We start from the raw sequence: 14,078 nt of genomic DNA on the forward strand, positions 1-14,078 counted from the left end.
ACGTGCCATCACCCTACAGCACAGCCCCATGGTAAACATCTGGACAGAGATATAAAATGAAACAAACATTTCTGGGAACCGTTTGTTAAGATGTTAAAATATTGCCATACATAAGACTTAATTTTCTGGAATGAGAAATTTGTAACATGACACAGCAGCAGTTTGCCTTTCAGCGAGTATTATGCAAAGACAATACTTTGTAGCTTAATTGCCTATTTACTACAGCCTGAACAGGAAATGCAGCATACATTTTGAAGCACAGTACTGAGCAACTAAAAAGGATCATTTTTCTCTCTGCTCTTGCCATGCAAAATATATGACTAAATATGGTACCTAATATATATTGCTTACATATTCTGTGTCTCCTGTTTGAGCAAACACTACAGAGACTCTCCATTGAGAGAATACTTCGTTGTTGAAATCAATGTCTGACTCTAGCTCTGTTGATTGCAAGGAGCAGACAGTCAGATAAGTCTCAGTGACAGGGATTTAGGCTGAAGCCATTTACAAACAAAAGAAAAACAAACAGTCAGTGGCTATTCATTTTCCAAACATTTTCTGAACTATTTCTACTGTAGTGAAATAGCTACTGTTTTATAATTACAAAATATTGGAATAAACATTGCTTTGTAATTTTATTCATTGGCTTTTTACAGTGCATGGGCAAGGAAATAATAGAAAATATTGACCAACTTTATCTCTATATGAAAACTCCTATTAAAAATAAATACTTATTAAAAATATGTAGGTCAGCAAGAATAAGCAATTAAACCTGAAGGATAAAAATAAATCCATTGTGACTATTTGCTAACATAAACAGTTTGTGAGTTTCGGTAGCTGTTACAACAATGCAAATGAATCAAAAGGAACTTATTCTTTCTTATGCTTTATGTCCTCCTTTTTCTCTCACACAGTCACCTGCTCTCTCTCTCTCTCTCTCCCTCTCTCTCTCTCTCTCTCACACACACACACACACACACACACACACACTCACAATGAAATGGTCTGATTGACAGCTGCTGGCTTAATCTTTGGGCAGGAAGCCCCCAGAAACTGTCGAGAAGCAGTGTGCCAGCACACTCCAGACAGTTCTGCTTGGTTAATATATTGTTTGTTCAGGAGACATGCCAACATCTCTCTCTCCTTTAATGAATTTCTGAGAGATGATTCCACCAGACAAACTACCAATATGTTGCGGAATATGTTTTTGTCTGGTTATTATATTTGTATGTTCGTGTTCTGAAGAGAATATAAAATTGCCATGTGTCCAGAAAGGCTGTTTCACTTTTGGGACTTTTTTTCATTTTTTGGCCTATTTGCAGTTTGATTCATTTGTCTGGTTGCTTCCTTACAGCGTATGGGTATTTGGCTAATGAATGTGCCTGTAAAATCTCATTAAGCCCTGCTTAGGAAACCATATTTCAGCTTTGCAGCTTGTTGGACTCTTGTCAAAACCACAGTAGCAAGCATGGAAAGTTTATCAAAGACTCACTGCATTGATTTTCTTAATGATGAGAAAATATCATAAACTGTGCACTGCAAGAGCTACAGGTAAAACAACAGAGACGGCCTCTCGTTTTTCATGCGGCTTTATTTCTCCCTTCTATTAAAATCAGCGCTGCATTATTCTTGGAAGATTGAAGGGGGAGAGGTTTCCCACTATGGCTCATTAAAGTCTGAACATGAACAATAGCAGAGGAGCAGGTCTGTTTTTAACTCTAGACTTGGGGTATTTTGTTTCTTAATGGAATAACTAATTATGGCAGAAATATCCAGGTCAGGAAACTAAATGGCTGTTGTCACATGATTAGTCTCATGGACAAACATTGCCATGTAAACAGCCTTTTCATTTCATACTAATTTGTCCTTTTGTTTGTTTGCTTTCATGAGGACTGGAAGTTGAATTTTATTAAAAATGTTTGCTTGGCCCTGATGTCACACAAGCTACAGAGTCCTGCCAGCAGTGATGTGATGGCAGCCTTTGGTGTGTGTATCTCACTTAGCACCACTACTTTTATTTTCTTAGTTTAATGTCTTGTTCTCCTCTTTCTCAGAAAAGTTACCTTGGATTTGGGAGGGGTGGGGAAGACAGAGAGCATCTCTCCAGACACCATAAAGAAGCATGTTCATCAGTTGTCAGACGTGCCGTGTTTGAAAAGAGCACGGTCGTGATTTATCCCGCTAATATATTAGCGACGCGACATGAGCAAGGTGGGGGCAGCACCAGAGAGGGATTTGATGGAGTCGACCATCATTCTTTAGCACAGCGCAAGAGCCACAAGAGGCAAAGACAAAGGATACAGAGATGGAAAGAAAGGAGGAAGATCAGTCGCCATGACAAAAGGAGACAAGCCTAGTGATGAATTTGAGCCTAGCGTGAGGAATGTTTGTGGCAAACTGAAGGCAGTGCGCACAAAGCAGTGACAGCGGTTGGCTCCTTTTGTATTCTTTTGTATAACAAACCCAGTGCTCTGTTCAGAAACCTTTTAAATTTTTGACAGGGGGGGTCACATTTTATATTCTTGTGTCAACGGTATTGAACAATTACTCGTGAGTTTGAAGAGGTTAGATACATTTTGAAAAAAAAACCTACTCAAGCAACAGAAAAGAGTGTTTGAAGAAGTAAACACGTCACTGAGCAGCAAAGAGTTTACTTCTATCAACAGGACAGAGAACTGCCTACTTCTGATCAGGAGATGAGAGTTACAATAAAGATTATATAAATTTAAAGGGAGGGGAGAAGGAGAAAACTGGATGCCAGGAAGGGTTAACGAATGTGTGACACGGATGCACTCTTCCCAGTGACAGCAGAGGCAGTAGCGTGGAAGGCTATCTTTTCAGTCATAAGCCCCAGCTGCTCCGTATGACATTTCACCGGGCCTGAAGAGAAGTTATTTGTCAAATTTAAGACTTGCGGAGGACACGGCTTGCATTATTAAGTCTGCCAGTTAGACCCCTATGGCTGCCTTCGTTGTTAATTGATGCCTGTCACCTTGTCATAACAATGAAGATGAAGAGGGAAAGACCATTGTATTATCAATGATGAATTATTAATGGTGGATTTCCTTTCAGGTGACCAGCCAGACAAGCCAGACACATAATCCTGTTAAAATACTGAGTCATAACAGAATTTACTACATGGACATAAACCCATAAACTTGAGTTTGCCACCGTACAAATAAAGTAAGCATACAGGACAACACAAGCAGATCCTGGACCTTTTTACAATATTGACAACAGTAACAAACTGTCTGAGCTGAGCTAGGACACAGCTTCATTTACTTTTGTGTTTTGTTTTAGGCATGTCTATTTTGTCTTGCCAATGGATTTAAAACAACATATTATCAAGCAGAAATGGCCACACCAAACTTGGGGATTGTTTTCACTGTAAGCCTATAAAGTTCCATAGCAAATCGAAATTCTACACCATGTACAATTGTCCATCCTCCCATGACATTGATTTGGGGGTTTGCTCATAGGGATCACCAGACCCAGGGTTAAGCACAGGAATCTCTGTCATGGGTGTTTACCTTGTCCCACTGCCGTTCCCGATCCAGAGTAATGACCACCATGGAGGGATTGGTCAGATACCCATCACTGTTGAAGGAGAGGTCTTTGTGATCCCACGTCACGTTCAACATGTGGCTGTAATGGAAAGGATTGGACACAAGTCAGGGCAGTGGAGTTTGACTGCGGATGAAAAACCCCAAAGTATTTTCTACCAAAACCTTGATTCAGTTCTGATCATTACCATCATCCCCAAGCAAGGTTTCAGTGAACGGGATGAAATCACTGGAGATTTCAGCTCCTTTACTCCTTTTTTAGCTCAACGCTTTCAATTCTGGGACCTTCACACATATTTAAAAACTGACAGTTTTTTTTCTTACAACACATGGGTCTTCCCAGCATTTTTGTGGCATAACACAGAAGCAAGGGGTGTGAAGTAACGGGAGCAATTTACATTTTCAGAAACACTTTGAGGGTATTTCTTGAAATATAGTACTTTGAATTACATTTAATTGGCTTTCACAAAGTATAGACTTGGATATGGAAAACAGACAAAGGTTATCTTAATTTCATTTACAGGGGGACCCAAGCTTTGAAGCATGACATGGTGGATTAGCTGCACTGCTGAAATCTTTGGGGAGGTCTCTGATAACAACCAAAACACAGCAGCAAACAGGAGTAGAGAGACAGGGGTACATTTTATCCCCACGGTTTTCAGAAATACATCAGCTAGAAAGTAAAGTGGGGAACATCACTAATGGTGATCTGTCAGCTTCCTCCTTCTTCTCCCTGTGTCCCTTGAATGCGTGATCACTCCCAGGAAAGGCGACGTGATGAAAACACTTTCTATAATTAAGGTGCCGGCTCCCGTGTGAGAAGCAGATTTAACCTGGTAATCTGTGTAATCTCATTATCAGATGGAATGACTGGCAGAGACCAAGGCTTGATCAGAAAAAAGAATGTGGTTTTATACCAAGGATAGGGAGAACATGAGAAGAGAGCAAACAGGGATAAATCTGATTGAAGGGTGGAAAGATATTCAACACTCCCCCTCCCCTACGTGCTCCTCTCAGCCATGCCACGCAATTCCAAACATTCCTCCTACTGGTCAAATTTTAAGTATCAGGCTTTTGTCAAATATCACGCATGTCTCAATATGTCCCTAAAGTACAAAAAAATATGTCATGGGTATTTATTGGGTTTCAAAAGCCACAGCCAAGCATCTTCCAAAAGTAAGAAGACAACAGCATAGTTTTGCCAAATACTTTAAACTTTTTCTATGAGGAATACCTGCTCAGCACTTTAAGTTGACAATAGCCTTGTAGATTCCATGTAGGTTTGTAAAAGTGACATGAAACAGCTATACCACGCAACAGCTCTAATGGAACAGGGATTTGGGAAATTCAGTGCTATAAAACAGAGGGGTCGAGTCATGGTCCTAAGAGATCCACAGCCCCAAAGGTTTCTGGGACAGCAGCTGACTGCCATCCAGAATCAAAATGTCAGTAACAGTAATTTGGAGTTGAAAAGGCCAGTCAATACTGCTGCTGTACAAGGAAGAACTCCCCCATAGTGTGGGCACAAAGGAGAGAAAGGAGGGTGAAAGGGGTGTTGGGGAGGTGTTTAAGAAACAAGGTCCAAACTCTTCCTGTTATCACTTCTGTACTCTTTGGCAGATTAAAATCACCCTCGGGAAATTTCAAATAGTGACATTTCCACAGTAGTCATTTACGGTAACATTAAAGACACAAGAGGCTGTGTCAATAGTCCCTTTATATACCACAAGTGTGCATTTCATATATATATTGAGATGTACACTTCATACAGCATGCTTTTCCACCCTCCCAAAACAGAAATTCACTCGCAACAAATACAGAATTTCAACAAAATATGTCTTCTCCACATCGCTATGGCTCACCTGAAGAGTGTGTTGTTGGTGAGTTGCCTGACAGGAGTGTGGCAGTCGCTGTGGCCCTCAGGGATAAAGCCCTGCTGCCTGCGGAAGCTCTCCACCCCTTTGACCACGATGGCCACTCCGTCTCGCACCCTCTGCCGCAGGCTCTTCTTCCAGCGGTCCGTGATGATGCTAATAAGCCCCACGGGGAAGCTGTCGGGGGGCAGGACATCGGGGTTTCCCACCACCAGGCTGGGGACAATCCAGATGTAGCCAGGCCCCACGAGGCCTGCGTCGGCTGCCATTCTGAAGAGGTATTCGGCTTCCTCGTGGGAGCAGTAAACCAAGAGCACCTGGGCGTCCACCTGCTGCAGCAGCCTGCGTGTGCGGGTGTCACTGGCCCCTTCTGACATCTCGAAGCTCAGCACATCCTGCAGCTCCCACAGGAAGTAACTGGTGTCTGTGAAGGATCTGATGTAGTCCACAAAGTCCTCATACCCTGGGTAGAGACTGGTGATCACCACAAAGTTGCCCCAGTCATACTCCTCCATGACTTTGAAAATGCCATTGATCTGCTGCTCAATGGAGGAGCCCATCTGGAGGAAAGTGGAGCCATCGCCCTGCAGAGATTCAAAAGGGTGTGAGGGTGACATTATAATGCAGAGCAGAGATGACAAGGTCAGACTGACAGACAGATCAAACCTGTAGAGATTAGATTTGTGGGGGAGGGAGTGTTTAGGGGTTTTTCGAAAAACCTCAAACACTGGATACTGTATGAGTGACTTGCCACAGACTTCCCGTTCCTCCTGACCTCCCCCAATAAGATATATATAAAACCCAGAACAAGTTATATATATATATAGGGTGAGAGGCTGTGAAATCTCACACCCTTATTCTGTGGAGACACAGCAAGCCCAATAAAACTCTAAACCCCAACTGCTAATCACAGACTACAGCTGAAGTGTTAATGGTGTCAGGTGCCCTCTCAGTGGACTAAGAACTCTCTGGCAGTACGTGTTGAGTGGATGAGTGCGACAGACAGAGAGGGACCAGGGATGGATAAACACAGCTCTCATGGATCATTCGGTGGTGATTAAGTGTTGTTGTTAACAAACTTAGGAAATGTGCAGCAGTCCACAAAAGTCTGTCAGAAGTCCCTTGGACTAAATTTTGGCAACAAACTGAAGCGTGTTGAATATCAGTTCTGCCTCCCCCATCACACTTTAGCACAAATGCCTTGTAACCTAATTACGACCAGGAGTTGATACCGAGTGAGTATACTGTAATCCTGCGATCACTTCTCAGCAGTGCTGCAAATTAATGCAGCAGGGATACACCTAAGAATGCTGATATCTCACTTTTTTTAAACAAATTAACAGTACTAATGTTGTGAGCCATAGCACTAGCAACTCTGTCTTAGTTATCAGTGCAGCTGAAAAGGCTGGTAAACAACTAGAATCTCTATTACGTGTCCCATTGGTTGAATTTAGTGACAAATATACAGTAGTAACTGTAATAGTGACAGTAATAATCATTTTATACAGGTCTGTAAAGACACTGTTCCTTCTTTCTTTTTAAAAAATATGAAATGTATAAGACACTGAAGACCACCACACCAGCAACCTGTAAGTTACGAGTCCTGCTCCTTAACCACTACGCTGCACTGCTACCTGAATTACTCTTTCCTTGTCATTCATATTTTTTTATTTCCTTCTTTTCAAGAAAAAAGGCTGAATGCAGATCAAGAGAGAGCATTGTCTGCATCTATGTATATAGGAAATTTTGATTGTATCTGCCTGAGGAGTGGATCTAGTTTCTCAAGTTATTTTAATTTGATTGCCCATGAGAATTATTTGGTTACTAGACTTAGATCCCAAAGACTGGTAGAAGGAGTGCAGTGGAGCTGTCCTTTTGGGGATGTAGATCCCACCCTGTAAAAGAGGTCAACAGCACATGAGAAAGCTAACTGTACCACACAATTGAGACATGTGAGTCAGAGACATACACATGTACGTTCTCATGGCATTCCTGATGACAATTTCTGCCTCTTTTTTCTGACTTTTTACTTTACATTTCATCACTGCATTAGGAAACCAGGACCAAACTTTCATTTTGCCATCAGAATTGTTCATTTAAATGACTTTCTCTTGCCATAAAAATGAACACACGCACACACACGCATACACACACACACACACACACAATGCAGTGCTTGTTTCGACTGACCTTGAGCCATGTGTAAGAGAGGAAGATACAGCACAGCGATAAAGTGATCCACAATTGATTCTGATTCTATCTGTTTCATTGCTTTTTGTTCTCACTTGGAATACTCTGCACTTCTGATTGATTAGTCAGCCTTCATGTGATTTTCTAAGCTGCCATCCACTGAATAGCTGTCAGGGCTCCGCCCCCCTAGCTGTGGTGTTTTTGTTTTTCCCTGTCCATGTGCTTTTTGTTTTTTCCTTGTGTTCCAGCCCCGCCCCGCTCCCCGCCTGGTCCCCGCCCACCTGATTGCCCCATTACCTTCACCTGCCTACCTGCTCACCTGCATCCCATCTCCTCATCAGCCCAGCCCTATTTCTACCCTGCTTGTTCCTGTCTTGTTTGCCAGTTTGTTGCAGTGTGTTTCGTACCTGTTTCGTTCCCGCAGTTTTTTTGGATGTCTGATTTCTCCGTGTTTGACTCTGCCTGCCCTTCGTCTTTGTTTTTTGCCTGCCGTTTTGTCCCGTTGCCTGATCGTTTGCCTGCCCGGTTCCTGACCCTGCCTGCTTCTGTTACCGACCCTGCTTTTGTCCACGGACTGCCTTCCGGTTTTCGACCCTGCCTGCTTTTGTTGCGCAACTTGCCTGCCGTCATTAATAAACCCGCCTGGAACCTGAAGCTCTCTTGGTCTGCGACTGAGTCCTTGCCTGAGCCCTTACAATAGCTTTGAGTTTGCATGCAATATATGTTCTGCTGAGACACTTTGCTGTGATATTTATGTACAGCACAGGATTTTCTCTTCAGTTTAGGCAAATACAGCTATTTTACTCATAATAAGCTGTAACATGATTTATTATAACCATCAACATAGCCAACAGCATAGGGGACAGGGGATTTTCATCAATGAACCTCAACCATTCACAAACATAGTTTCATTTGAACATTGGGGTGACCACAAACATTAAATATTCTTTATGATGATTAGGTGATGGAGTGGGAGGTGGCACTGACACTGCTACTATCCAATCAATCTCAACATTAGTGTAACCATATAGATACGTTAATTGGCACTCTAACCAGCAACACTCGGACTAGAGTTCTATAACTACTGTCATTAATGTGTGTGTGTAGAAAAGGGCCACATGTGTATGTTTCTGTCTTTGTCGTTGTCTTTGTTTGCGCACCACCCCCACCTCTCACAGGCACTTGTTTACAACTCAGTTGAAACCTGGCCAAACCGGTCCTGCTGCTCCCCTTATCAGCAGGACCCCCACAGGGAACTCGAGTCACAGGCGCACCCCCAAGGACGGCCCCCAGGTCACCATTTGCCCTCGGACCTGCCCGTATCCTTTGGCCACCAATCAGGGCCTCAATAGGGCCGGGGATACGGGACAAGATAAAGGTGGCAGTGACCTCCCCCACCTCAGTACCACAACAATATCTGGGAGGCGAAGAACTGGGGAGACCAAGCCTTTGGGGACCAAACAGTGTGCTGTTGTGGTGTGCGTCTGTGCCTAAGGAACCACACACACCCATACACCACAAACCCTTGTATCCATCCGTTCAAAATCCCCAAGGTGCACCCAACCCACCAGGGGGAGCACCCACAGGGCCAGCTCCCTCAGCTGCCCTACAGCCTGTCTCAGCCTCAGCCAAGTTTTCCCCCTGCCATGCAGGCTGTGACTGCAGACCAGAACCCAGTCCTCCTGCAGCCCACTCAGTATCTGCCGCAGGGACCAGTAATGGGCGTGCCTTCATACCTGACGCCCTACCCACAACCAGTTGCCACCCTGCCCTCCCACTGGCCAACGCAGCACCCTGGAGCAGTGATGACGTCTCCACCACAGACAGCAGGATCAGCGCCCCCTGCTGTGCGAAGACTGTCCTACAGGAGGGTGGAAGGTCCGACCTTCCCAGACCTGACCAAGGAGGATGAGACCGAGTACACCATGCTCCGGATGGCCCTTGACAACCTGCTCGATCCAGAAGAGACCGAGCAGTACAAGTACCACATCCTCCTGGACCACCTGAAGGTCGACCAGGCCCGGAGGCTGGCACTCGCCTTCTCCAAGGCCCCAGACCCCTTCACGAGAGCAGTGAAGGCGCTGGACGACCGATACGGGCAACCACGCCAGCTGGCATCCCGGGAGATTAAGGCTATCATGGCTTTACCTCCAATCCGGCCAGGGGATGGGCAGGCCTTTGACGACTTCGCCCTCCGCATCCACGCCCTGGTGGGACTCCTTCAGACTATGGGGGGGCAGGGCCAAGCTGAGCTAGCCTGCGGCTCGCACGTGGAGCGCCTCCTGGAGAAGCTCCCATCTGAGCAGTTCAGCAGGTTCAAAAGGTACATCAGCCGACTCAGGCCCGAGTCCATGATGTACACCCTGCTGGACTTTGCAACCTGGCTCCAGCTAGAGGCCCGCTGCCAGCCAAGGAGAGAGCGCCCCCCAGCTGGACAGAAGGAGCAGCGGCCTGCACCAGAGCCCACCAGGCGGAGGGCCAACATCCTGCACGGAGCCAACCAGGCCACCAGCACCGCAGGCCCAACGTCATCGCCAGCAGTGCCACCTGCTGGGAACCTCAGGGGGAGGAAAGACGCATACTGCCCCTACTGCGACAACGCCGAGCACTACCTCAGCCAGTGCACCGCCTTCCAGCGGTTCTCCAGGGACGAGAAGGTGGCCTGGATCAAAGAGAACCAGAGGTGCTGGCGGTGTGCTCGCGCTCATCAGGCTGCGCAGTGCACCCTGAAGCGGCCCTGCAGTACCTGCAACGGCAAGCACCTGCAGGTACTGCACGAAGTGAATGAGAGATCCGGGGAGAGGACACGCCCAGCCGTCCAGACTCTGTACCTGGACCGGCCGAGTGGCCACAGCCCTGTGATGCTCAAAGTCATCCCAGTCTCCCTGCATCACAAGGGCTGGTCCACAGAGACCTACGCGGTACTGGACGACGGTTCTGAGCGGACAATCCTCCTCCCAGCCGCAGCCAAACAGCTCCACCTGCAAGGCAAAGCTGAAGATCTGGCTCTCCGCACCATTCGGCATGAGGTCAATATCCTCCACGGGGCGGCCGTGTCATTCCAGATCTCCCCTGCGTCCGGACCAAAGAGGACCTACTGGATACGGAATGCATTCACCGCTGACCACCTGGCCTTGTCAGAGCATACCTATCCAGTGGCAAAGCTGCAGAAGAGGTATGCACACCTCAGAGGCCTCCCGCTGCAGTCTCTCAACCAGGTGCGCCCACTCCTGCTGATCGGGGCGGATTACACCCACCTGATCACCCCCGTCGAGCCAGTGCGTCTGGGCCCACCGGGGGGCCCAGCAGCAATCAAGACCCGGTTGGGCTGGACACTCCAAGGGCCGGCACAGCGCCTTCAGCGTCGCACCTCTCCCCCCAAATGTCTGCTGACCTCAGTCAGCAAACCCAGAGAGGACAGTACACGCAGCAAGCCCCGGTTGGGGTTGGCTGAACCCAGCCAATGGGGCCAGCATGCTGCATTCCCCCGCCAAAGAGCAAATAAGGGACCCGCGAGACCAAGTGGAGCAGAAGTGGAGGATGCTGCAAAGCGGCAGGAACCCAGCTTCTGTGGGCTAGTGGCAGAGAACACAAGCCCCTCCCTCCTAGAAGGCAGCTCAGTCAGTGGCTCCCAAGAGCTACCGGAAGGGAGTGCACCATCCCTTTACGGGGCGGCTGATCAGGCTAGTGAGCCCTCAGCCACCAAGGACCCAAAGGCAGAGGCCCAGCCCCTCAAGAGAGCTCAACGAGGCAGCTTTCCGGAAGAGCCCACTGGTTTGGAAGCAGGCAAGCCAGTGCCCTTCAGCAGCCACCTGACAACCCTGTCGCCCAGTTCGGGTGGCCCCAGCTCGGTACGTAAGTCCTGGACTCTGCGAGGAAAGGGGTCCAGTCGACGGCACCAACAGAGCAGCGTGAAATGGAGGCGACGGCGAACTAAGCCTGCGGTCCCGAAGGAGACGGACCTCCCCCCTGCTCGCCTGCAAACCTCCAACTCCACCAACATGGCCTACCCTCCACCGTGTGAGAGGCCGTGTTGTCGCCGGTGGAGCTGGCAGAGATGGATTGGTTCGGACTGCAAAGGTACAGGTCGAGGACCAGACCTACACCCGCCCAGTTGCTCGGCTGGTTGTGCTCCCAGCCATACCTGATGACACAACCGAGCACCCTTCGAAAGTATGACGTGGCCCTTTGTAATGAGCAAATTTCCACAAGAAATTTGGGGGCGGCTGTAGAAAAGGGCCACATGTGTATGTTTCTGTCTTTGTCGTTGTCTTTGTTTGCGCACCACCCCCACCTCTCACAGGCACTTGTTTACAACTCAGTTGAAACCTGGCCAAACCGGTCCTGCTGCTCCCCTTATCAGCAGGACCCCCACAGGGAACTCGAGTCACAGGCGCACCCCCAAGGACGGCCCCCAGGTCACCATTTGCCCTCGGACCTGCCCGTATCCTTTGGCCACCAATCAGGGCCTCAATAGGGCCGGGGATACGGGACAAGATAAAGGTGGCAGTGACCTCCCCCACCTCAGTACCACAACAATATCTGGGAGGCGAAGAACTGGGGAGACCAAGCCTTTGGGGACCAAACAGTGTGCTGTTGTGGTGTGCGTCTGTGCCTAAGGAACCACACACACCCATACACCACAAACCCTTGTATCCATCCGTTCAAAATCCCCAATAAACACCTGAACCCGGAACCTGACTCCTGTGTCCTGACCGACACCCCACTGTGATAGCAAACAAGCCTGAACCTAGTACGGGTGAAACTGCCCCCTCAGTTTCAGTGTGGATTTCAGAACACACCCCAAATCAACCCTCTGTTCATGGGTAGCTAATGTTTGGAGAAAAAAAAACAAAACCCAGTAACCCTGTGCAAAGAACACATTTTCTGGTTTCTTTCATCATCAGTGAACATCACAGGATACAGTTAGCTGGCTAACTTGTTCATTCATCGATAACTAGACTAGCAAACAGTATTGACTTCATTTTGTCCATTTGTAAAATACAAAAGTTTGCATCTTACAGGTCAAGAAATTGTTGTTGGTAAGATTGGTTTTCAGAGCAGTCTTTGTCGTAAAGGAACTTTATATAGGTAGGCAGTAAGGTATTATTGAGGGAGAATTTTGATGTGCTCTTAACATTGCAAAATAACTTGTCGTCCCTGACCCTCCTATTTCTGTGTTTTTGTCCCATTAATTCTTGACCTTTCAACCCCCCACCTCTGGGGCACATCCCCAGAGGGACACCGAAACCCCATTCAACCATTGCTCAGGTTGCCCACCCAGAGACTGCACTCCTCCTGCAATGTATGACGTCAATGACAGTGCCATCAGATCTGGCTCTGGAACAGCTAAATAACTGGAACGGCTGAATAATTCATCATTTTTACCCTTTGTCTCTATCTGCAGCAGCAGCACTGGCCCACATCCATGCTCTGTCCTTCTGCAAATTTGGTGGGATGGCATTATCAGGCAACACAGGTTCTTTTTATGCTGCATAGGGCTCAAATGCTCAATCTCCCTTGTCTGACCTTGGGAGGCTAAAAACAATGGCGGGCCAGCATGTATCTAAGTGATCTGGGTGTGATAGCAGTGCTCAAAGCAGATTCCTCGATATGGAACCAACTGCCTGCCATTGATTTTCATCAAGAGCTGTGACTGTACACAGTAATTATCTCAGTATCAGAAAGCACTCCAAATATAAACTGTGTTGATGTAGCAGAAACATTTCTGTTTACATATGATGCAACATTGGCAGTTACCATGGGGAAGAGAGTCCAATAACCAGAAAATTGATCATCAAGGTCTATCACAGTTCATTTGCATATTTCATTGACATCAGTCTGTGGATGAATCAGTCTGTCTTTCAGGGTAAACAGTAAACTTCGATCTCAGTGGTTCTGTTTTGTTTGCCATCTAATTGAGGCAAAAAGTGGGATGCATATTATTGTGTCTCATTGACAGACTTGGTTCTACACTGAATGTGGGTGATCTCCTCATAGGAATATAATTTTTTCTGTAAATTTACTCTGAAATTGTCATTTGCTAATGCTAATTTTAGTTAGCTAGCTACAGTACGTTGCACTGGCTACCTAGGAAGCTGCAATAAGCAGCTGTCTGCTAGCAATTGACAGTGGCCAGTATAAGCTGACTGCTATCTTGATGCACTACGCTCTGCTTATACTAATCAGATCCATCTAAGAAGATTTGGTTTTAAAAATGGATTTCTAAGCAAATGGATAAATTTGATATCTGGGTTTTAAACAATGTTTGTCTCTTATTTAATTGCGAAAAGGCTATATCTACATTCTGTGATATAGATATCTATATCTACGTTTAATTGTGTTTTTATGCAGTCATGATGTGAGTTTCTGGCTCTGTGTGGTCTAAAATGCAAATAGTGCAGTCAATGTCCTTAAGTAAATTCAGATACAAAATGATAACCAGTCTCAC

The 14,078-nt window shown here is 46.7% G+C and overlaps 1 protein-coding gene across 1 annotated transcript in view; it reads right to left on the reverse strand.

Annotated features, from left to right (window-relative positions):
• Positions 1-14,078, reverse strand: part of grin2cb (glutamate receptor, ionotropic, N-methyl D-aspartate 2Cb) — a 58,973-nt gene that overhangs the window by 21,501 nt on the left and 23,394 nt on the right. The window contains exons 3-4 of the mRNA XM_036531270.1: positions 5,426-6,021; positions 3,531-3,645 (exon numbers count right to left, since the gene is read on the reverse strand). Coding sequence (XP_036387163.1) covers positions 3,531-3,645; positions 5,426-6,021 — 711 coding nt within the window. The remainder of the gene's footprint in view (positions 1-3,530; positions 3,646-5,425; positions 6,022-14,078) is intronic.

Source organism: Megalops cyprinoides, chromosome 1 (assembly GCF_013368585.1).
Source record: "Megalops cyprinoides isolate fMegCyp1 chromosome 1, fMegCyp1.pri, whole genome shotgun sequence".
Taxonomy (NCBI): Eukaryota; Metazoa; Chordata; class Actinopteri; order Elopiformes; family Megalopidae; genus Megalops; species Megalops cyprinoides.